Source organism: Brassica napus, chromosome A5, assembly GCF_020379485.1.
Source record: "Brassica napus cultivar Da-Ae chromosome A5, Da-Ae, whole genome shotgun sequence".
Lineage (NCBI taxonomy): Eukaryota > Viridiplantae > Streptophyta > Magnoliopsida > Brassicales > Brassicaceae > Brassica > Brassica napus.
Window position 1 is genome coordinate 11,827,067 of NC_063438.1, and position 23,874 is coordinate 11,850,940.

Genomic DNA, 23,874 nt, shown 5'->3' on the forward strand with positions numbered 1-23,874 from the left:
AAACTGGCCACGAACTAGTCACGATATAGTTTTCGTGGCTAGAAAAGCCACGGTATAGCAACGAAATTTGCGTGGCCAAGCCATAGCCACGAATTTACCACTATATTTTTCGTGGCTACGTTTTGTTTTATTCTGCCGACATCAAAAAGCAAATAAATGTACGTAGCCACGCTTTTATCATGGCTAAACCGTGGCTACTATTAGCTTTTACAGTTCGAAGTAGAGAAAGGTTCGTGTGTCAGAGATATTTTTAACTAGCCACGAAGATGTCGTGGCTATAGCGTGGCTATTTGGTAAAATATATTCACTTCCCGTGAGACATTAATAACTTTTGTTCTTCAACCAAATTTTCTAAACAAAACTATGTCTTTCTACTTTGATTCAAGGGAATGGATGGATCAAAGGATTGATCCTGAGAGTAATTCTGTTTCAGAAGTGTTTCTTGGAGGCATTAACGCATTTCTTCAATTTGCGTGTAATCAAGCGGATTACATAGAGCGGCAAACGTTATTGTGTCCGTGTGCTCGATGCAAAAATGTGAAGCAACGAGATGCAAAAGTTGTTTCAAGACATCTATTCTTATATGGTTTTAAGGGAAATTACTACGTTTGGACAAGTCATGGAGAAAAATTCTACACCGTTGGTGAGAGTTCTGGAGCGAATCATTCAACGGGCGAAGAAGAAATGTGGGAGAATCCTACTTGGAATGCTCATGAAAATCACTACCAGAGTAATCCGGAAGTACCAGCGGAACCTATAGAAGAGACGGAGGTAGCAGAGCCATATCGTGATAGTGTTTTTGAAGCATTTGAAGCAGCCAGTCAACCTCTCTACGAAGGATGTGCAGACGGAATAACTCAGTTGTCTCTTGCTTCTCGGATGATGAAAGTGAAGACGGATTATAATTTGGCGGAAGCTTGTGTTGATGAGATTTCTGAAGTTTTTAAGAAAATGCTTCCGCAGCCGAATAATGCTCCAGCAACATATTACGAGACAAAGAAACTGACACGAGGGCTTGGGTTACCCCTACATAAGATTGATGTTTGCGTGAAGAATTGTATGCTATTTTGGAAGGAAGATGCGAATTTGGTTAGTTGTAAGTTTTGTAGAGAAGATCGCTACTATCCGAACAATGGAAAAGGAAAAAACAAGCCAAAGCAGAGAATGTTTTACTTGCCTATTGCAGATCGTCTGAAACGTCTGTACCAACTCGAGGCGACAGCTTCCAATATGCGGTGGCATAAGGAGCATGTGACTCCGGAAGGCGAAATGCATCACCCATCTGATGCCATAGCGTGGAAACACTTTAATGAGGTATATCCTGGATTTGCTGCTGAAAGCCGGAATATTTATCTATGTTTATCAACAGATGGGTTTAATCCGATTGGTATGAATGGAGAAGCACATTCCCTTTGGCCCGTTATTGTAACTCCATACAATTTGCCTCCGGGAATGTGTATGAAAAGAGAATTCCTTTACCTTTCGGTGCTAGTTCCGGGGCCCAAACATCCAAGAAAAAGCCTAGATATTTACCTTCAGCCATTGATTGAAGAATTACAGATGTTATGGGAGGATGGTGTGGAGGCATATGATATCTCAATGAAAGAAATATTCAAAATGCGAGCAGTTTTGATGTGGACGATAAGCGATTTTCCAGCTTATGGGATGCTTTCAGGTTGGACGACTCATGGTCGGTTGTCCTGCCCATATTGTCAAGATGAGACTGGTGCATTCTGGTTAACTAACGGAAGGAAACATAGTTGGTTTGATTGCCACAGAAGATTTTTAGATGCGGATCATCCTTACAGAAAAAACACTCAAGCATTTAGACGGGGAAAAACAGTTTTAGATCCTCCTCCTCCGTGGTTGACCGGAGAAGAAATATTCCGTGAAAGGATAAACAATATAGAAGGGTTATCAAAATCTGTTGATTGTGGAGGGAATGGACATGATAATCCATCCAAGAAAATATCCGGATATGGAGTTACTCACAATTGGGTAAAAAAGAGTATCTTCTGGGAGTTACCGTATTGGGAAAATCATCTACTTCGGCATAGCCTTGATTTCATGCATATTGAGAAAAACTTCTTCGATAACCTGACGAACACGGTGTTAAATGCTCCTGGAAAGACGAAAGACAATATCAAAAGCAGATTGGATCTTCCAGCATTATGCAAAAGGCGAGATTTAGAGATGAAAGAGGATGGAACGATGCCCATCCCAATATTCAGGCTGCCAAATGCGGGAAAAAGAGCATTCCTTCTATGGTTGAAAAATGACATAAAATTTCCCGATGGATACTCCTCCAAATTTAGTCGATGTATTGACGAAAGCAATTTAAAGCTACATGGACTGAAAAGTCACGATTGTCATGTCATAATGGAACGACTATATCCATTTGCGTTCGCTGAACTCCTTCCAAAACATGTTCACACAGCGATTAGAGGTATTTATTCATTTGTATCATTTTATAATTTACTATAATTTATGCTATAATTAATTTTATTTTTTTGTTTACAGATATTGCCCTCTTCTTCCGAGATATCTCTTCGAAGATTTTGAAAGAGTCAGATGTTGGCCTTTTAAAGGCAAATATCGGTGTGAAGCTATGTAACTTGGAAAAGATATTTCCTCCATCGTTCTTCGATGTTATGCAACATCTTCTTGTGCACCTTCCAGATGAGGTAGCCTTAGGTGGTCCCGTCCATTTTAGATGGATGTATGTATTTGAAAGATACATGTACCATTTGAAGAAGATGGTCAAAAATAAAGCACACATCGCTGGTTCGATAGTTGCACAATGGATAAACGAGGAGATTTCAAATGCTTCCTCTACCTTTTTTGGACATCCTGAAATCATGAGCATTCCAGAAGGTCCGAGTGATATTCGCTTTTCATACAATTATCCGGATATACCATCCTTGTTTTACCATGAAGGGCGAATCAGTGGTCAATGCTCAACTGGTTGGTTGAATGATGAAGATAACACTGTTCTCCAGACATTTATGATGCTCAACTGTGAAACGTTTGCTCCATATGAAAGGTAGTTCATTATTATACAAAATTTAATATAAATACATATTTATTCATATTTTTAGTTACATAATTAAGATTTAAATGTGTCCAGGATGTTTGAAGAATATATGACTCTAAGTGTTCCTGATATTACTCCGGCTGCAATGCAAAAAGCAAAAGACACCAAATTCGCTGAGTGGTGCAAAGACTATGTGAGTTATTGTTTTGTATTATTAAGTTCCAGAACTCATTTAATTAAATTTGTTATTTATAACAATGTTATTGTATTGCAGATTAATGATGCGACTCAGTTTTACACATTTCCTATGTGGATGTTGGATTTTGTACAAGGTCCTAGGCGTAGTTATAGGTCTTGGCCAATATATCACACACGTGGATACACTTTCCACACTCATAACCACGGTCAAAATAAGAAAACTCAACATTATGGTGTATGTGTACCTGGAACCAATGAGACAGACTACTATGGTCTCATACAAGAGATTATGATGGTGGAGTATCATGGTGATGTTGGCTTGAAAGTTATGGTTTTTAAATGTTCGTGGTTTGACCCGACGGAAAATCGCGGTATGAGAATACATCCATTTGGTCTTGTTGATGTCTCACCACGAAGACAATATGCAAAATATGATCCTTTCGTATTACCAGGTAAGTAAAAAAAAATTTATTTTTTTGAGATTTGATATTGATGAAAAGCCATGATTGGAAACTATGATATTTTGTAACAGGTAACTGTGATCAAGCATGTTTTATTCCTTATCCACGGGTACGTCGACAATCAGTCGATGACTGGTGGGCTTGTGCCAAAATTTTTCCCCGAGGAATCCGAGAAACGTCCGAAATTGCTTTAACGGCATGGCAAGATGATAGACGTGATCAGGTTGCTGAAAGTTCATTGTTACGGGTGGAAACACATGTTGTTGATGATGTGTCCGATTATGATATTACTCCAGTGAATCCTCCGGACGATGAATATGTATCAGATGGTGATGTAGAAGCAGACCGTGATTCAGACGATGGTTCAGAATAGACAAAAATATATTCTAAGAGTGTAAAATATGTAAAATATGTTGTAAGGTTGAATGTATTAAGAAAACAAGTTGTGAGGATGAGAAATAAGTTATAAGATTGTAAAATATATGGTAAGGATGAAAAATAATTTGTAAGGTTGTAAAATATATTGTAAGGATGAAAAATAATTTGGTAGGTTGTATAATATTTTTGTAAGATTATGGAATATGTTGTTGAGATATGTTGTTGTTGTAGGAGGAGAGGTTGATGGGTAAGAGTTTTGGGGTTATAGTTTAGGGGTTAGAGGTTTGGTGTTTTGCGAAGTGATTTAAACAAGGCCACGCTAACTTTCGTGGCTACACAGTGGCTATGATAAATCCAATCGGTTTGGCTCCAATTTATTTGGTTTTGGCTCCACAATTGTTTTTAATTTCGCGGTTGATATTAAACCAAAGCCACTGTAATTTCGTGGGCTTTTCGTGGCTATGACGAAATTTGGCAAAACCATTCGGTTTGGCTCTAATTTTTTTGGTTTTGCCTCCAATTGTTTTACAATTCGCGGGTATTATTAAAACCGAGCCACGGTTTACTACGGTTTGATCGTGGCTATGCTGAAAGGGTTTTAATCCTTTCCTCTTTCTTCTAAACACTTAGAAAAAAATATACTCTCTCCCGAGTCGCCCCCGACGAAAGCAAGTGTCCTCTCCGATTCGAAGACTCGTCGTCTCTGATTCCAACCCGCGACGTCTCTCGTTCCAAGCCGCGACGTCTTTCGTTCCCTTCTACTCTCAAGGTAGCCCTCTATTTCTTCTTCGAGAATCGTCTCGATCTAGGGTCGTCGTCTCTGATTCAGTCTCTGTCACTTGAATGTTCTTGTTGCATGTTTGGTTTTTGTTTCTGATTTAGGGTTTCAGTTTTTTTCTGTTGTTACTGTCGATTTGTTTCTTAGGGTTTTGCTTTCTCTCGATTGTCTCTGTCTTAGAATTGTCTCTGTTTCTTAGAGTTTCAGTTTCTTTCGGTTTTGTCTCTGTCGATAGAGTTGTTCGATTAAGCGATTAAGGTTTGTTTCTGTGATAGAGTTGTTCGTTGTCTCTGATTCAGTCTCTGTCTCTTAATTTTGTTGGACACTCTTATGTGTCTTTATTGTTTTAATTTCTCTTTGTCTCTGTGGGTTTTTGATTAAACTTTTTCTTCTGTTAACTGCAGATGGCCTCAAGAAGAGGACAAGGGACATCTCCTCCTATGCCTCCTGGTGCCACGGGAGTGGCTGCAACCGGACAAGCTTCATCCTCCCGTTCAAATAGCTATCCGCAAATGTCTCTCAATGCCATGTTCAATGCTCCTGCTAGGATATCCCAGCCACACCTCCATCCTGATAAGATCAATGGAGCGTTATGGTAAGCTTTCTCTCTTAGTGTTTAACTGTCATTAGATTGTTTAGGCTACTCTCTGATGTCTCTGATGTTTGTGGTCTTTTTAGGTTTTCTATTGACCCATCAGTGAATGCTTTCATCCGTGCAACATGGCAAGCATACTACATGGGACCTTGGAAGAGTTGGAGGTCTGTCCCTGACGAAAGGAGGGATTCATGGTGGCAGACGTTTGTGGTAAGTGATTTACCAACTTAAATTAACCTGTAAATTTATTCTTTGATAACACTAACTGTATTGTGTTTCAAAAAAAAAAAATTACACTAACTGTATTGTTTTTCTTTTGTAGCAAAATTTCTACTGGGAGCAACAGTTTAATGACTTGGTCTATGCTCTCTGGAAGAAGGAAACATGGACTTCGATTGGTGAACGGATTAGCACCAAGAAGAGGAAAAACAAGCAGCCAAAGTACATCAATGAGAATGACTGGACGACCCTTATGGAGTATTGGGCGACAGAACCAGCCAAGAAGAAGAGCAAGAAAGCTGCTAAAAGCCGCAAGTCTGATCCTCTGGGTAAAGGGGTATACAAGCACAATGCAGGACCGGTTGGTTTTGCAAGAATTGAATACAACATGGTAATTTCCCTTGTCTTTATTTCTTACACTTTTGCCTAAATAATTTTTTTTTCCTTTTTTTTGGCAGACTGTGGAGACTGGTGAACCTCCATCCTACACAGACCTTGTCAGGAGGACACACACGAAAAAGGATGGGACGTTTGTGGACTATCGTGCAGAAGAACTGGTAACTCAAGCTGAGATGGAAGCTACTCAGGTCTCTAACACTAACAGTGATGGATCACCTCAAAGTCCATCAGCAACCTCAGCTCCTTCTCGCATCCTGTTAAACCAAGCTTATCTGAAGGTATGTTTTCAGACTCTTGTCATGTGTTTTGGAGTTGGAGTTGCAATTATGATTTTTGCTGTCTGTTGAGTTGGAATTAGGAGTTTTGTTGTCTGTGGAGTTGGAATTAGGTGTTGTCTGAGTCTGGTTCCTCTATAGACTCATCTTGTTATATGTGGAGTTGTTTTTGACTGTATATGCTTTGTGTTTGCTCTCAGAATGCTAAAGGTAAGAGGGGGCATATCTACGGACTTGGCAGTGCCCAGTATAGGGAACATGCGCCATCTGCAAGAGTCCCTGCTTCTCTGGCCCGCAACTTGGAGCTGGAGTTGCGAGTGAGTGGACTAGAGACAAGCTTCCAAAGTGTGATTGATGATGTAAGTGCAGTGAAGGCTGATGTAGGTGCTGTGAAGGAGGATGTGGCAACAATGAAGGAGGACTTCGCAGCAACAAGGGCTGCAATCGCTGAGCTCATCCAATCACTTCGACCCCAAGCTAACCCTCAGCAACAACCCCCTTCTACTCAGTCTCAAGACCCTTCGACTCAGGCTTAGAGGCATGTTTAGCATCTTTCTATCTAATCTTAAAACTCTCTTTTGGCTTTTAGATGCATGTGTAGCATCTTTTGATCTCTTATGTACTATCCTTTTGTTCTTAAGACTCAATGCACTTGTTTAATATCTAATCTTCTTATGTTTAGCTTTTGTAAACCAACTTTCTTATGATTATAATTTCATGTTTAATTTCAATTGTGTTTTATGGTTAAAATTAGAAATAGAAATTGAAATAGAAATTGAAATAGAAATTCAAATAGAAATTGAATTAGAACCAGAATTATAAAAAAAAACACGGTTAACCTTAGCCACGACAAAGCCGTGGGTACATAACCACGATACTAACAAGAAAAATTCGTGGCTAAGATTTCCCACGAAAACATAGTGGCAAATTCGTGGCTAAGATTTCCCACGAAAATATAGTGACAAATTCGTGGCTAATATTTCCCACGAAAACATAGTGGCAAATTCGTGGCTAAAATTTCCCACGAAAAGATAGTGGTAATCTTCGTGGCTAGACGTAGCCACGTTCCAGACAGGGTAGAACAGTGGTTATAAAAGCCACGAAACAATCGTGGTGAAACCGTGGCTAATAAGCCACGCTAAGCCACGGTTTTTCGTAGTCACGAAGCTATAGCCACGGTAGTTTCTCGACATAGAATCGTGGCTGGTAATGAGATAGCCACGGTTTTTGGCTTATGTACCCACGATTTGTTAGTGACCTTTTCGTGGCTATACGGTGTATTTTTACTAGTGTATGCTTATCTCTCTCGATATGAGACTTTATTGTGGATTAAAAATGGTTTCTATGGTTTCTCACGGTCTCGGCATGACTCTGTTTTACTAGAGTATATACCAAGAATCTTGTTATCGTGGTTATGGACGACGTTAATTATGCTTTTACAGGGACTCATTCATCATTTGGCATTGGTATTAGATGGCATTATGAGGAGAGATTTTGGTCAATGTCTTAACATGAATTCTTCACACCTTTTGAAGATATTGGATTCTCTTAATTGTCGAAGAATGATTCATTAAGAATTGCAAGATACGACTGGTATAGAAAAGAAAATAAATATTGTGGTATTGTTAGGAATGCCAATTGTGGAAGGTAGCATCACTTATGGCTTTGTATAAAGTATCATTCATCAGGTCAACAACTTTTCATCATGCACAGTTTTGGAGAGTTCCTTTTACGTGGTTTTCGAAAAGAAATTATGTATAGAAGTCTCAAGCAAATAATATGGTTTATTTTTGCTGTGGAAATTGGTAAGACAATATGGAACATATATACAAAAGTTGGGTGCAACAACATGGGCTTAATTCTTGTTCGGGAAGGAAGGGATATGACACGTTTATGGAGTTTGCATGATGGTAAATTAAGTGAGAAAAGAGGCATGTTAGGAACAAAATGTTCTGATATTTGTCTCCGGAATTGGGCTGGTGGCGGTGGTAGCATGGTACCAGATGCCGAGGTATATGGTTAATGATTCGAATTTTTCAAAAGCTTTAATCATACCGAAGTTAAAAGTTGGAATTGAAATCATACCGAAGTTAACAGTTGAAGTTAAAATCATAGATCTGATTTTATGAGAGTCCTCAGCTGGAATTGTAGAGGTATGTGTAGCCAATGGACCATCATTTACCTTAGGGAAATATGGTATAAGCATAAGCCGGACATTTTATTTTTATCGGACACGAAAAAAGATTTTGATTTCGTTCAAGGGTTCCAATCTCATTTTGGATATGACAAGTTGATTACATTGGACCCAATTGGGAGGAGCTGAGGTTTAGCTCTCTATTACAATATTGACTACCAAGTCAATATTTTATACACGAGTATTCAAATGATTGATGTGGAAGCAGTGATTTTGGGAAAAAAGATTTTCATGACCTTTGTCTATGGAGAACCAGTACAAAAATTACAGGAGCAGGTTTTGGAAAGGTTAACATGGTACGGAATTTTGATGTCTGAGCCATGGTTTATTATTGGCGCTTTAAATGAGATCACGGGGAATCATGAGAAGCAAGGGGGTGCCCTTCGACATGCGGAATCTTTCTTGATTTTTAATAATATGATCAGGAATTGTGGGTTATTGTAATTCCCAGCACGGGGGAATCAAATGTCTTGGCAAGGAAGAAGAGGAAAAGGAAAAGGAAAAGGACAGGTAACAATACGATGCCGGTTAGACCAGGCTCTGAGGAATGAAGATTGGCATACATTATTCCCCTGCTCGTACACAGAATACCTTGGAATGGTGGGATCTGACCACCGTCCCATTGTAGCGTTTCTTGAGGAAAGGATGCCTAAAAGGCGAGGACAATTTAGGTTTGATAAAAGATGGATAGGCCAGGAAGGTTTAATGGATTCTATTGGTAAATGATGGGAGGAAACAAGTGGGAACAACCATTTGGATTTTTTCACAAAGATAACTAACTGCCGACACGAAATTGCAAGGTGGAGGAAGAATAACCCTCCATATGGGAAGGAAAAGATTAGTGAACTTCAAAGAGCTTTGGAAGAATTTCAATCAGATGATACTAAAACTCAGGAGGACATAGTCGATGTTTCAAGGAAATTACAAAAAGCGTATAAAGATGAAGATGATTATTGGCAGCAGAAGAGTCAGAATATGTGGCATACTTCAGAGAACATTAATACCAAATTTTATCATGCCTTAACAAAACAAAGGAGAACTAGGAACAGAATAGTGGGTCTACACGACGAAGACGGACAATGGATAATAGAGGAAACATGTGTCGAGAAAGTTGCAGTGAATTATTTTAATAACTTATTTAGCTCCACCTCACCATCAGATTTTGAAGGTTTCCTGGATGAGATACAATCAAGCATTCCCATCAAATGAATCAATGGTTGCTTAGACCTGCGACAGACAATGAGGTTAGGATTGCCCTTTTTATAATGCATCCAGAGAAAGCACCGGGACCAGATGGGATGACAGCATTATTTTTCCAACACTCTTGGTCCATCATTAAAAAAGAAGTTTTAGATTTGGTAAATATTTTTTTACAAACAGGGAAACTGAATGCTAGGCTAAACATTACCAACATTTGTTTGATCCCAAAAACAGAAAGACATACAAGAATGACTGAGCTGAAGTCGATACAAGTCATTGCAATGTAGGATACAAAATCATTTCCAAGGTTCTATGTCAGCTACTCAAAGGATGTCTTCCTTCTCTTATTTAGGAAATTCAATCGGCTTTTGTACCAGGACGTTAGATATCAGATACTTTCTTATTGCTCAAGAATTGTTCCATGGATTGAGAACCAATAAATCTTGCCAGAGCAAATTTATGGCAATTAAGACGGATATGAGTAAAGCGTATGATAGGATGGAGTGGGCCTTTATTCAAGCACTGCTCAAGAAGATGGGTTTTGATACTAAATGGATTAAATTGATGGTGGAATGTATATCTTCGGTACAGTACAAAGTCTTATTGAACGGTCATCTAAGGGGACTCATATGCCACAAAGAGGACTACACCAGAGTGACCCACTTTCTCCTTATTTATTCATCATGTGTACGGAAGCTTTAATAGCGAATATTAAGAAAGCGGAAATGGCGAAGCAACTAACATGCCTAAAGGTTGCAAGGGCATGCCCGTCAATTTCTCATATTCTTTTCGCGGACGATAGTCTTTTTCTGTAAGGCACAAAATGAAGAGTGTCAAAAAATCTTCAAAATTTTAAAGGATTACGAGGTAGTTTCTTGTCAGCTGATAAATTTCCAAAAATCTTCTCTGCAGTTTGGGCATAAAGTGGAGGAATCCACTAGACAGGAACTAAAGGACATACTAGGGATACAAAATATGGGAGGCATGGGAACATATTTGGGAATGCCAGAGGGTATGGGAGGGTCAAAGACCCAAACATAATAGGATTATTTGGATGGACTTTTAAATTTTTCATGAAGGGAGGAAAAGAGGTAATTATAAAATTGGTGGTTACGGCTTTTCAAACCATGTCATGTCTTGTTACCGGATACCAAAATCGGTGAGAAAAAATTGAAAAGTGCGGTGGCAAGATTTTGGTGGAGTTCAGGAAGAAATAGTAGAGGCATGCATTGGCAATTTTGGGATAAATTGTACAGGACAAGGATGATGGAGGTCTGAGGTTTAAGGATTTGACAGACTTTAACACGGAAATGTTAGGAAAACAACTCTGGCGTTTAATAGAGAAACCACATTCATTATTTTCTTGAATTTTCAAATGATGGTATTTCAGGAATGCATCACCCATGGAGCCTATTAGATCGTACTCACCATCTTATGGCTGGCGAATTATAATATCAGCTAGATCTCTGTTTAGCAAAGGACTAATTAAACGGGTGGGAACATGATCATACATTTCAGTATGGAATCACCCCTAGATCCCAACCACTCGCCCGAGACCAGCAAATAGTAATCAACAAATTCTTAATCCTCATCTTACAGTGGACTCTCTCATCAATACCACTTCACATAAATGGAACTCTCAAGTGATTCGGGATTTGGTGGTCTCGGAGGATGCACAAAATTATAAAAAGTATACCTTTGAGTCATCATAATACCATCGATAGAGACGGTTGGCACTTCCCCAAAAATTAGAAATATACGGTTAAATCTGGTTCTCATGTGGAGAGAGTGTACCCAGATTTAGAGAAGACGCTTCCGATTTACGATACAGATGTGACTACTCTTAAGGCCTTTTGTTGGAAAATAAAGTGTCCACCTAAAATTAAACATTTTTTGTGGCAAATAGTATCATGATATATCTCAGTAAAGGACAATCTTCGGGATAGAGGGATTCAATGGGATACACAATGTTCACGATGTGGCGCAGAAGTAGAATCAATAAATCACGTATTCTTTGAATGCCCCCCCCCCCCGGCAGTCCAAGTTTGAGCTCTATCACAAATTCCATCGAAAATAACTGTTTTTCCTACACAATCGATTTTTGTGAATATGGAGCATCTGTTTTAGAGGGTGTCCCCGACAGAGGCTAGTCATCAGTTTGCTTGGATTCTATGGTACATTTGGAAAGATCGAAATAATATGGTTTTCAGCAATATCAATACTGATCCCAGAGATATCCTGCAATTCACAAAAACTGAATCAAGGATTTGGATAGAGGCTCAAACAACTCTTTCACAACGGGTAACCCAATACAGGAAAGGAAACTCAGATATTTTAGCTAACATTTCGGGTCGATGGTGATTTACGTATGGATCTTGGAAAGACAATTATCCTTTCTCAGGGAATGGGTTGTACAGTACTTTAGAAGGTTTCGACGGGCTGATGGGAGCAAGGAATACGAGAGCCAGTCTCTCTCCTCTTCATTCAGAGCTGGAAGCTCTTATCTGGGCAATAGAAAGTATGAAGAATTTAAGACAGTTTCATGTGACGTTTGCCACAGATTGTTCTCAATTGGTAAAGATGGTTTCGGAACCAGCAGAATGGCCTGCATTTGCAACTTACCTAGAAAATATTCAACATTTGAAGGAAAGTTTTAATCACTCGGAGATCATCCATATATCAAAAACGTATAATATAAGAGCGGACAATCTGACATGCAGTGCGAGGAAACAACCGTTTTTCGTCGTTCACATGGATTTTGAATTAACAGTGTGGTTTGCAGAGTCTTAATTGAGTCCGTTTGTTGATGATTAAAAAAAAACGGATATACACTAACCTTTTTATTTGTCAACGTGTATATACACCAATCTTAGGTGATCGCAACTTATGTGATGCTTTTTATTTGTCAACGGATATACACCAATCTGAAGTGATCGCAATTGATGTGAACAAAATCAGACTTACTGCGTAATTAAATAAAATTTATTTGGATGATAGAAAACAAAAGAAAAAACTAAAATTAATTTAATTATTAACAGTACTCGACAGTTATAACAAATGCCAAAGTATATTCAAATGTTTTGTCGACAAAAAAAAGAATCGAATGTTTTATAGTTGATTGTCGACCGATCATCAGTTAGACGGAATGATGTTTGAGATTGGCGTTTCACTTTTTGGTCTGCGAGACTACGACTATTGTGTTCGATTTGGAACAATAGTAGAAGTCTAGGCGGTGTTAAAATTCAATTGAATTTGAAAGAATTAAAATTATTAAAAAGTCTGGTGGTTTCTAATTATGTATTTCATCAGTTTTTCAAATACATTTATTACTCCCTCCGTTTTTAATATAAGTCGTTTTAAAGCTATGCACATAGATTAAAAAAATCATTAATTTTTTATATTTTCGAAACAAAAACATTATTAATTATTTACCTAACCACAATTCAACCAATAGAAAAATAGAAGATATATTATCATTGGTCAGACAACATTAATTATTAATAAATATTACTTAAAAAAACCGAAAACGACATATAATTTGGAACAAATTTTTTTTTCTAAAACGACTTATATTGAAAAACGGAGGGACTATTAGATTAAAGATTTTTAATCTTTCTTCTAAAATACATTAAATTTTACGCTATTTAATTTAGCAATTTTAAATGCTGTTAAACATTTTTGTTATTCAATTTTGATGCATTTTCTGATAATGATATTTTAATGAACATATAAAATGAAATAAGGTTGAACTTTGAAGATTATTCTTTATATTGTTTATTTTATTAGATATGTATTATTATCAATGTAATACGATCAATTTGGAATGTGATTTTTATTAGGGGAATTTGCCGAAAATGATCTTTGATTTTAAATGCAAAAATATATCCTAAATTCGGTCAAATGCAAAAGTAATCATTTTTACGATTATAATTCTAAGAATTTTTTGAGGTTAGTGAAGTCTTCTCTAGAAGTCTTCTCATGTATTTAATCTAAAAAATAATATAAAAAATATTTTGATGGAAAATAAATTGAAATGATAAACAATATTAGATGATAAAAATTTAGGAAAAATTGCCTAAACTACCACGTTCCTAATACCATTTTCATGTTTATCTTAACAACTTTTACCCTCGTTTTTAAAGAGGTAAAAAACAATTATAACACTCGAGTTTAGAGTAATCTAGATTTAGGTTTAGAGTTGAGGAGTATGGTAGGGTTTTGGAATGTAGAGTTTATGATTCTAATATATATATATATATATATATATATATATATAAAAATAAATAGTTAAAAATAATTTATAAAAAGAATTTCAAAATTTTTTTTGAAGAATATCAAAAAAAAAATTGTACAAAAAATATTTATAAAAAGTTCAAATTTAAAAGCGTATAATTTGAAAACTATAAAAAAGTATTGTTTATTATTTTTTAATTAAATAATTATTTATGTATTTATATAAAAAAATGGTATAAAAGTCTTTTGCTTCTTTAATTATGAAGGTATTTGTGAAAATATATTTTTAGTGAAGGTAAAGATGAATAATGGTACCAACAATACGGTAAACAACAATATATCGATGAGTAAATATAGGTTGTAAGTCATGATTTTCCTTGGTTTAGGGTTTGATAACATATGTTAAAATATTGTTTGTATTTTAGGGTTAGATTTTCGAATCCTTATTTTTTTTATAAAAATAAATATTTGAAATATATGTGTTTAGTTTTGTATATATTAAACATTTTAAAAGTTGATCTTATGTTTAATGAAGTGTTTGTCGGTACTTGGTTAGTTATTTGGTTTTACGTATGATGCATTACAAAACTTCTTGGACAAATAGGGTTTAGAAGGCTTCCCAAGAAATCTTTCGAACCAAATATATTTAACTTAATTAGATTTTTTGTTTCTTTATATAAATAAAAATTATATATTTTTACTCTTCCTCTTAAATGGCGGTAACAAAAATGTAATGTTTGTCACTCTATAAAACTTTCAAATCTCTCTCTAATTTCTTTGAACTTGAAAACATCAAACTTCATATATATTTCTCATTTGTGTCTCATGTCTTTCTCACTAATTTATCTTATTTTGCAGGTTTTTCATTTCATGATTTTCGTCTTTCACTCTTTTAAAAGTAAATCTATTAATTTGGATATGTATTTTATCTATTTTAAATGTTAGATTCGAAAAAAAGTTATAGATTTAACCTAATGGGAGTGTTTTATTTATTATTTAAACATAATTGTTTTCGAGACTTTCTCTATTTTGAAGCCATAATAACGTTTTTGGATATACTGGTTTTTCATATCTAAGTTAAACTTCATACTTCGTTAGCAACCAGTTTCAGAAGACTTCTCTAGAAGTCAAGATTTTGGAGAAATTTTCTTAGTGACTCTTCTGAAACGAATAGTAAATTTAGGGTTTAGAAAACTTTTCTAGTGCATCTTATGTTAGAAGATTTCCCACAAAACTCTTGTGAAACGAAAATATTTTACCTAATTGGAATTTTGTCTCCTTCTATAAAAAAATATTTACATATTCTCTCTCTCTTCCTCTCAAATGGCTGAAACAAAAGTGTAAAGTTTCTCATAGTAAAACTCTCTAACCTCTCTCTAATCTCTTTAAACTTGAAGACACCGAATTTTATATCAATTTTTCATATTTTCATCTCATGTGTTTCATACAACTTTATCTTGTTTTTGTAGGTTTTATATTTAATGGTTTTCACCATCCACTTTTTGAAAGGTAGATCTATAAATTTTGGATATGTATTTTGTGTTTTTATATTTTAGATTCAAAAAGCTATAGATTCAACCTAATGTGATTGTTTTATTTAATACTTAAGCTAAAAATATTTATTTTTGAAGTTTTCTATGTTTTAAAGACATTTTAACGTTTGGAATATGAAGGTTTTTCAGATCTAAGGACAATATCGGACTTCAGACTTTATTAGCAAACTTTTCCAGAAGACTTCAAATTTCATTCTTCTGGAAAATTCGGTTATGGAAACAAAAAAAAACTTGGTAAGATTTTATTTTCAGAAATTATTTTTTTTTGTCTTTTTGTATGCTAAATTTAAATAAAATTATAGATTTAACTTAATGTGATTATTTTCTTATTATTTTAGCTTAAAATTGTATTTTTGGTCTATATTTCTTTCAAAAAAGTAAGATATCTTTCTTTATGTTAATTGTTTCTTATTTAAGTTTAAAGTGTTATTTAAATAAAAAACTTTCTTTGGTTGTAATCATTTTTAACATTTTGAGATATGCATTTTTTTTTCAAATCTGAAGACTATATAGCAGACTTCTCGCCAGACTTCACGAGCAGCATTCTCACAAGACTTCCCAAGCAGCTTTCTCAAAAGACATTACGCGAATTAAGCGGAAAATTAAAATTTTAGCAGAAAAATTAAATTAAGTGAATTTTAACCTCGAATTAGAAGACCGTTAAAGAAGTCTTCTAATTAACCGTCAAATTTGACAAAAAGCATTGTAACTTATGTTGCAATTGATGGAATAACTCCACATATTGTATTCTATCCTGAATTTACTCTAAAGTAAGTAACCAAAATGATTTTTTGATTGAAAAATAGTTTTTTTAACAACGAAAGGTTATTTTATTACTTAAACTTGAGGTGATCTAGATAACCAGACATGAATAGAACAACCAATAAAGTAGAATTTCCATGAAAAGACCTTGCAGTTTTAGCTAAAGAATCAAAAATTCCTTTTTGCGCTCACGGAGTATAAGAGATATTGAAAGCCGAAAAGCATAGCTGGAGATTTTTAATCGCATCCAGTTCTGTTTCAAAACTTGGCCATGCATGAGGCTCTTTTATCCTTGTGATCAATTTTTTACAGTCCAAAAGTTCTGACTTGTCGAATGTTGGATCATACTCTCCATAGCCCATCGTTGCTTCTAATTATGTATGTAAAGCAGCCTATCGAAGTCTTAAGTTTCACATCTCCATAAGTTAAATCTTCCCCATGCTGTCCATCCAAACCCTAATTGAGCTGTAGAGATCTAAGAGCCATCCACCATACAGATGTTACCCAAGTTTAAGGCTTGTGGTTCTTCATTAAAATGTTCTTGTGGAAATGAATGCATCGTTTCATTTGCATTAAACTAAACTTGACATTTGCTTTCTGCATATTTGACTAGTTCCAGAGGATTTTTATCTACGCCCCTAAATATCTTATCTTTCCGAGCTTTCGTTGATATACTAGATTATTTAGGGATAAGGATTTCTGTAAAATTCTGGTACTTCATTGAATATAAATTATTTTAGCGTAGATGCTCGGGCCGAAAAATATTCGGGCTAAATGATGTTGCTGATAAAGATTATGTCTGTAAAATTGATGGACATTCGAAAATAGCATGAATAATAATTTCATCAGCTTCCACATCTTTGACAATAATTATCGCATCACATATGGCCGCATGTCAAGTTTTTTTGTTACCGCTAGGTGTCCTATTAACAGTTAGCAAATAAGATGATGTTTATTCTGAAAGACCTTTTCCAAGCTCGATACATTAAAATCATCATCCAACCTCAATATTCACCCTTGGTTTTTCTCCTCCCTCGTTATCATCTTCTACTTGTGATTCTTAAAAAAATAAAGAAAAAAAATTGAAACACACAAATTTAAGTCTCCGTTTTAAGAAAGAAAAAGAAAACATTCGGTCTGAGGTGGTTCACACAGTTAGTGCCGAGTCTCACTTCTCTGCACCGTTGCGCCTAATGGTTTTCTCTGGTAAGTTTTACATTCTCCAGAAATTTTTCTCTCTTATATATTCTTTTCCGCCAATACATTATCTGGTTAATGTAAATGTTCCGGTTTTGATTTTCTCAAAATTCATAGCGCCTTCTCCTTCTCGGAATAGTAGCAAGAGCAGTGCCGTGCCAATCCTCTCAAGGACCCGAGGCAAATACGATGACTTAGCATTAGATTTTCACTATAAAAATTATTTATAATCAAAATATGAATTATATTGTAATATAATATAAAATACTATAGAAAAATAAAATAAAATAACATTAAAATGATTATGGTATTTAAATGATTTCACTTTTCATTTTTTATAAAGCATTTTCTTTTTCTTTTTTTTAGATATGTTCAAATTATAAGGAAAAAAAAAACAAAAAGCATTCTAATTTATATATGTTAAAATAGGATAAAGTATGCTGACCATCAACATTCACACCACTAAATTTAACAAATAAATTATTTTAAATAGAAATACAATTTTTTGGTAGAAACAAATTTGAGAAAACAAAATTAACTAAAAAACTTGAACTTGAGCAAATAAAAGGTTATTTTCTTTTATATAATCTTAACAAAAAACTATTCTTTTGTAATTTTTGGTTTTGAGTTAAGTAGAAAACATAAGTTTAAACAATTTTTAAAGATTTTCTTAAAAAATTAGGGTCCTAATTTTTGTAAATTATGTGGGGGCCTAAGGCTAATGCCTTTTTGCTAACACTATAGGCACGCCTCTGAGCAAGAGCTTAGTATTTCTTTGCTCTCCTTAAAGCTCTGTTTTTCCTACAGATCGGGAACACTAAACCCTAGCAAAGACAGTACATCTATTTCTAAATTGACAGTGCAAAATGGGTCAGTTTTGTTTTGAAATAACTTTTCAAGATTAATACTACACTTTTCAAGATTTGCTTTTTTGGGGAATGAATGCAGTTTCAAACTTAGTGTTGTAGTTTTGATTAGATCTTATGCGGATAGAGAAAGTGTATGAATTAAGATTGAGAATTATATTGAGCTATTACTGTTTTAAGTATAAGTTTCATGATATACAACTGTTCATCTTAATTGGAGTCATTTGAGTTTTCTTTTGTTAGTAAGTTAAAAGTTAGTTGGAATGAGTTGTCGAAAGTTTGACGTGTCTCCTAAGCCCTTTACTAAATCTATCTGTATCATCTTCTCCTGTCTATTCTCCTTAATTTAATGCAAAACCACCAACATCTTTCGTCTTCATGATTGCAAGTACTGACATGATAGCAACTCTTTAAGAGCGCGGCTTTATATTATACCACTCATCTTTGCTCACTTTTCCTCTTTGATCTTGCATATTTGGAAAGTAGCATGGAAAATTTGGACTTGAAGGGTTTAACAACACTTTTTCTAGGCTACCAAATCTTTCTAGTATTACAAAACGTATCTTCAGAATGACCCAGTCATGTTTATATTAAGATGGAAAGATGTGACCACAGTCTTGTTTATTTAAATTTTAAAGGTGCATGCTCTATTATTATATTTATACTCAAGTCTTGTATAACTGATTTGAGCCGGCCAAAAGAGATCTGTGTTGACTTTTAAATGAGCTGTTGTTGTGTTTCAGCCAACTAGCAAAGATTATAAAAAAAGTTCTGTTTTTTTTTAATATCAGTCTCTTAAGTTCTGTTAAAAACAGAATTGTGGCACAGAGCTCTTTGCTTGTGCACCTTTCAGAAAATTTCATTGATTGATGCATACGTACAGGATAACCTCTACTGAGGCATCCAATGTTGAAGGGAGAGGCAGAGCCTAAGCAGAAGAGAGGTAACCATTTTCACTAAAAGTTTTGTCTGATTAATCAAAATGTTTTCTACTTCAGTTTTGTGTCCCCTTTTCTGTCTTAATATGACTCAGTTATTGAGTCTAATATCTGAACATGAATTGCTCAATGAGCAGGTTGGTCAGAGTCGCTGCTAGAGTTTCGGTCAGGGTGAGGGGAAAAGATGAAAACTGAGCCAAAGAAACGTTGGAAATCTCTTGCACCGCTTCATCTGAAAAGCAAATCAGTTGCGCGGTTTTGCTTCTTTTCGAAAATCAAGTTGAACAACTATGGTCCAGGCCGTGCACCAGTCTATCTCAATGTTTATGACTTGACTCCTATTAATGGATATATCTATTGGGCAGGGCTCGGTATATTTCACTCCGGTGTAGAAGGTAAGCTTTTGTGTTTTCTTGTTGATATTGTGGTCTTATAGTTACTGCTAGCTAACTCTGAAGATTTGATGTTGAATGCACAGTTCATGGAGTAGAATATGCTTTCGGTGCACATGATTATGCAAACAGTGGTGTTTTTGAGGTTGAACCAAGGCAATGCCCAGGCTTCAAATTTAAGAAGTCGATATTCATTGGAACCACGAACTTAAACCCGGGACAAGTTAGAGAGTTCATGGAGAACATGGCTTGCAGTTACTATGGGAACATGTATCACTTGATCGTTAAGAACTGCAACCACTTCTGCCAGGACGCTTGCTACAAGCTTACAGGCAAGAAGATCCCGAAATGGGTGAACCGGCTTGCGGAAATAGGTAAACAGAGGTCCGCTGCATTTGCAAATCGTTTGAAGAACTCTGTTAGATGATTGATTTGTCTTGAACACAAACTCTGCTTTTCCTGCAGGTTCTGTGTGTAGTTGCATACTTCCCGAGTCACTCAAGATTACAGCGGTTTGCCATGATCCAGACGAGCAAATTCCCGAAGAAGAAAACGAAAAGAGAAGTCTTACGAGCTCATTCAGTTGCTTGTCTTCCATCTCCATGAGACAAAAACAGCTTTCGACGTCATCCTTATTCCTACAGTCACCTCTCAGAGGCTGCTTACCTCCATTTCAACTAAAACGATCAAAATCTAACAGCAGTTCCTTAAAAGAAATGTAGACGACCACATTTGTCTTTGTAATGGTGTTCGAAAAAATGTTACTTTTAACAATTCTTCAATCTGTTTGTATCGCTTCCAAAGCTGGGAACCATTTCATCTTTCCATGTATTGATTGCCTCAACTCTGTTTATATATCTAAACTGGCTGTCTTAGTTGAGAACCCATTTCTACTTGAATTTGAAAGAGACATTGTATCAAAACATCAGTGTTGTAATAAGCAGACAAGAAAAAAAAATGAAACCTTTATTCAAGAACAAGAGTTAAAAGCATGTTTTTATTGCTTCCAAAGCTTGGAATTATTTCATCTTTACTGATTTAAATCATGTATTTCTTCAACTCTGTTTATATATCTGATAAACATTGAATTTGAGAGGAACACTGAAACAAAACATCAGTGATGTAATAAAGCAGACAAGAACCAAAAAATGAAACTATTTATTGAGTATATGGATTACGGAAACGAATGATCAACAAGAAACCCAGTTCTTGTGAGTACTGATAATGGCTGAGAACAAACCTGCTGAAGAAATCACACTCGGAGCTGATAACACTCCCTTACCATCCCTAAGATCTGCGATCGTCATCAACCCATCAGCAAGATCTTGCAAGATGGACAACACTTTCAATGTCTTCTTCTCCTTAAGCTTCTTCATCTTCTCCTCTTCTCCTCCATTAGACATCTCAATCTCGTCCTTGATCTTCCTCAAATCCCTAATCTTCAACGAAACGCTCCCGACATACCCCACGAGCTCCGCCCATGCGCTGATCTTCTGCAACCATTTCGCGTGTTTCGCATCGATCAATCCCGATTTCGCTAACCAGATGAACTGCTCGACGAAGTAGTACAACCCTTCGCCCCCGTACGCGATTACCAGAAGGAGGAGGTCGCGGCTCGAGTCACGTGGCGAGGCTCTGAGGGCGTTGATGTCTTGTACGAATTTTCCGAGACGGAAGGCTTTGCGGCTGACTCCGACGCTTGATTCAAAGCTCTTGAGGCGGTGAGTTAGGGAGCCCGATTCTGGGAGAAGGGATGATGCGAGGATGATCTTGGTTGTGTAACGAGAGATCTTCAGGAGCTTGTCTACGCCGTCTCTTTTGGCCAGGTATGTTTCGAGGTGGTTTAGGAAATCTCTGTTTTTAGGATCCATGGGGACGAGGTTTTGGCAAAGCGAAGAAGAAGGGGATGATTGATGTGAAAGGATCCCAAGGCTGAATTATTGGTTAGCGTGCCCGGCAAATGTGGAACCCAAGTCGTTTTTTTAAAGAAAATTTTACTTAAACAGCACACAAATTAAGTAATATTACCAAAAGTATATAATTTCTTTTTTTTTTAACTACAAAAATGTCACTACTTGTTAATAAATATCAGAAAAGAAATTTTGGCGCCAAACAAAAAAAATGCTGATATGTATTAATGAACTCAGTTGTAAAGCGTTACAACGGTTAGACGATTGAGTTAATATATATTGCGGTAGATTTGAACAACATGACTGATTTATACGTATAAATAAATCCAACAATACGGTTTGAGTTACAAGAACATGGCTGATTTATGAACTATAGGCTAACTTACGAACATAAACAAGCCTTAAGTGATGGATGATTTACATAAACCTTGCTAATTTTTGAGCTAACAGCTGACTTACGAACACAAGTCTTTTTTTAAGAAAACTTTTCTTAAACAACACACAAATTAAGCAATATTACCAGATGTATATAAAAAATTATGTTCTGACAAATAACTCAACTACAAAATCACTTGTTAATGCACATGAAATTTGCGTTTATGCTCAATAAACAACCCATCGTATATGTGGACTAGTATTTCAGTTGTAAGGAATTTATTGCTTTTGGGGACTAGACGAAAAATCCATTATAGATATGCAGTCAATGTTTGGGAGGATCCTTGGGTTCCCACCATAGCACTCAAGCCGACTTAACCTTTTGCCCCAATGTTGAATACAAAAATGCCAGCCAGCGATCTAATCAACAGTCAATCAAAAGAATGGGATGTAGATATGCAGTCAATGTTTGAGAGGATCCTTGGGTTCCCACCATAGCATTCATGTTGATTTGAACAACATGACTGAAGATATGTCATCTTATGTGGCAATTGGTAACATGAGATGTAGCAGTAACAAGAAATCTGACACGTCGACATATTTGATGCGATAATTATTGCCCTAGATGTGGGGAACCATAAGAAACTGTTACTCATGCCATCTTCAAATGCGCCCCAGCTTTACAAGTATGGTCTCTATCTGCAACACCAACTAACCCTAACATCTTCCCGTTATCAAGCATATACGCCAAATGGATTATCTGTTCTAGAGAAAGAATAACATTGCTGAACCAAAATTAGATATGGATCATTATCTTTGGATAATATGGCATATCTAAAAGGCTCTGAATGTAAACGTTTTAGGGGGATAGATAAGGAACAACTGGAGGTAGTCTGATATTGGGAAAATGAATGTCAAGCATGGTTTAGTGGTTGCGTTTGGGTTTGGAAGGATAGGTTTGGGAAAACTCAGCTGTTGGGGACATGGAATTTAAGTTGCCGAGAGACCGCTTTACATTCAGAAATGGGATATGGAGAGCATGCTTCAGTTTTCGACATGTAAGAGCTTTGGAACAAATTGCAAGGATTTGATTGCGATGATACATGACTCTCAAGCATGGTTGAGTTTTGCAACAAAATTGGAAGTGAGAAAGACGATGCATATCCGGATTTCAAGATCTCTCATATCACAAGAGCGCTGAATGGAATTTCAGATTCTTTAGCTAGGACTGCACAATCATTTTACAACAATCTTTATTTCATTGGTTATTCTATTCCGGTCTGGTTATCTGGACGATCTCAAGTTTGAGTAATAGAATAGCCGTTTGTTGTCATACAGAAATATCTGGCACCACAGGAATTTGTTGACGTGTTTTAGTGAACTCAGCCGTAAAGCGTTAAGACGGTATTGACAACTGAGTTAATATACATTTCGACTGATTAAACAACTTGGCTGATTTACACATATAAATAAGTCCAACGATATGGTTGATACAAAAACATGGCTGATTTATGAGCTCAAGCTGACTTACGAACATAAACAAGCCTTAAGTGACAGTTGATTTACAGAAACTTGCTGATTTTTGAGCTTACGAACACAAGTTACAATTGATTTATGCATCGGCTGGTTGATTTGTTGAAAAATTGCATGAGTTGTAGATTGGACACGAATGAGTTTTGTTTCTCCTGCTCATGTAATGATCATCGGCTGGCTGAGTTATAAAATTGATGGGTTAGTTATGGGAGATAGTTACGCATGATTTACGTATAACCAGCGTAAATCAGTTGTAATGAGATGGATTAACGGTAACTCCGCCTAATTATGTCTGATTTACTAGAAAAGATTAATTATTAAAATAGCATCATTTGACGGTTGATCTTTTTTACGATACAACTGACTTAATATTTACGTTTTCGT

At 35.9% G+C, this 23,874-nt stretch overlaps 3 protein-coding genes across 4 annotated transcripts; 2 read left to right on the top strand and 1 right to left on the bottom strand.

The window, feature by feature from the left end:
• The first annotated feature begins 363 nt into the window (after window positions 1–363).
• On the top strand, window positions 364–4,066 carry LOC125608584. Its single transcript, XM_048778999.1, has 5 exons — window positions 364–2,446; window positions 2,521–3,043; window positions 3,128–3,227; window positions 3,309–3,684; window positions 3,765–4,066. Exons 1-5 carry the CDS (start codon window positions 364–366, stop codon window positions 4,064–4,066), a joined length of 3,384 nt encoding a protein of 1,127 aa, XP_048634956.1.
• A 13,179-nt stretch (window positions 4,067–17,245) lies between these two features.
• On the top strand, window positions 17,246–20,557 carry LOC106368136 (deSI-like protein At4g17486). Of its 2 annotated transcripts, none has more exons than XM_013808033.3 (5): window positions 17,246–17,485; window positions 19,226–19,285; window positions 19,418–19,675; window positions 19,759–20,046; window positions 20,138–20,557. In XM_013808033.3, exons 3-5 carry the CDS (start codon window positions 19,465–19,467, stop codon window positions 20,392–20,394), a joined length of 756 nt encoding a protein of 251 aa, XP_013663487.1. In that variant the 5' UTR covers window positions 17,246–17,485; window positions 19,226–19,285; window positions 19,418–19,464; the 3' UTR covers window positions 20,395–20,557. The 2 variants fall into 2 exon arrangements, with proteins under 2 accessions (XP_013663487.1, XP_048636974.1); XM_048781017.1 differs by lacking the exon at window positions 17,246–17,485 and adding an exon at window positions 18,282–18,346.
• Window positions 20,558–20,621: 64 nt separating this feature from the next.
• On the bottom strand, window positions 20,622–21,637 carry LOC106426408 (peroxisomal membrane protein 11A-like). Its single transcript, XM_048781018.1, has one exon. The coding sequence runs from the start codon at window positions 21,541–21,543 to the stop codon at window positions 20,863–20,865; it is 681 nt and encodes a 226-aa protein (XP_048636975.1). The 5' UTR covers window positions 21,544–21,637; the 3' UTR covers window positions 20,622–20,862.
• Window positions 21,638–23,874: the final 2,237 nt, after the last annotated feature.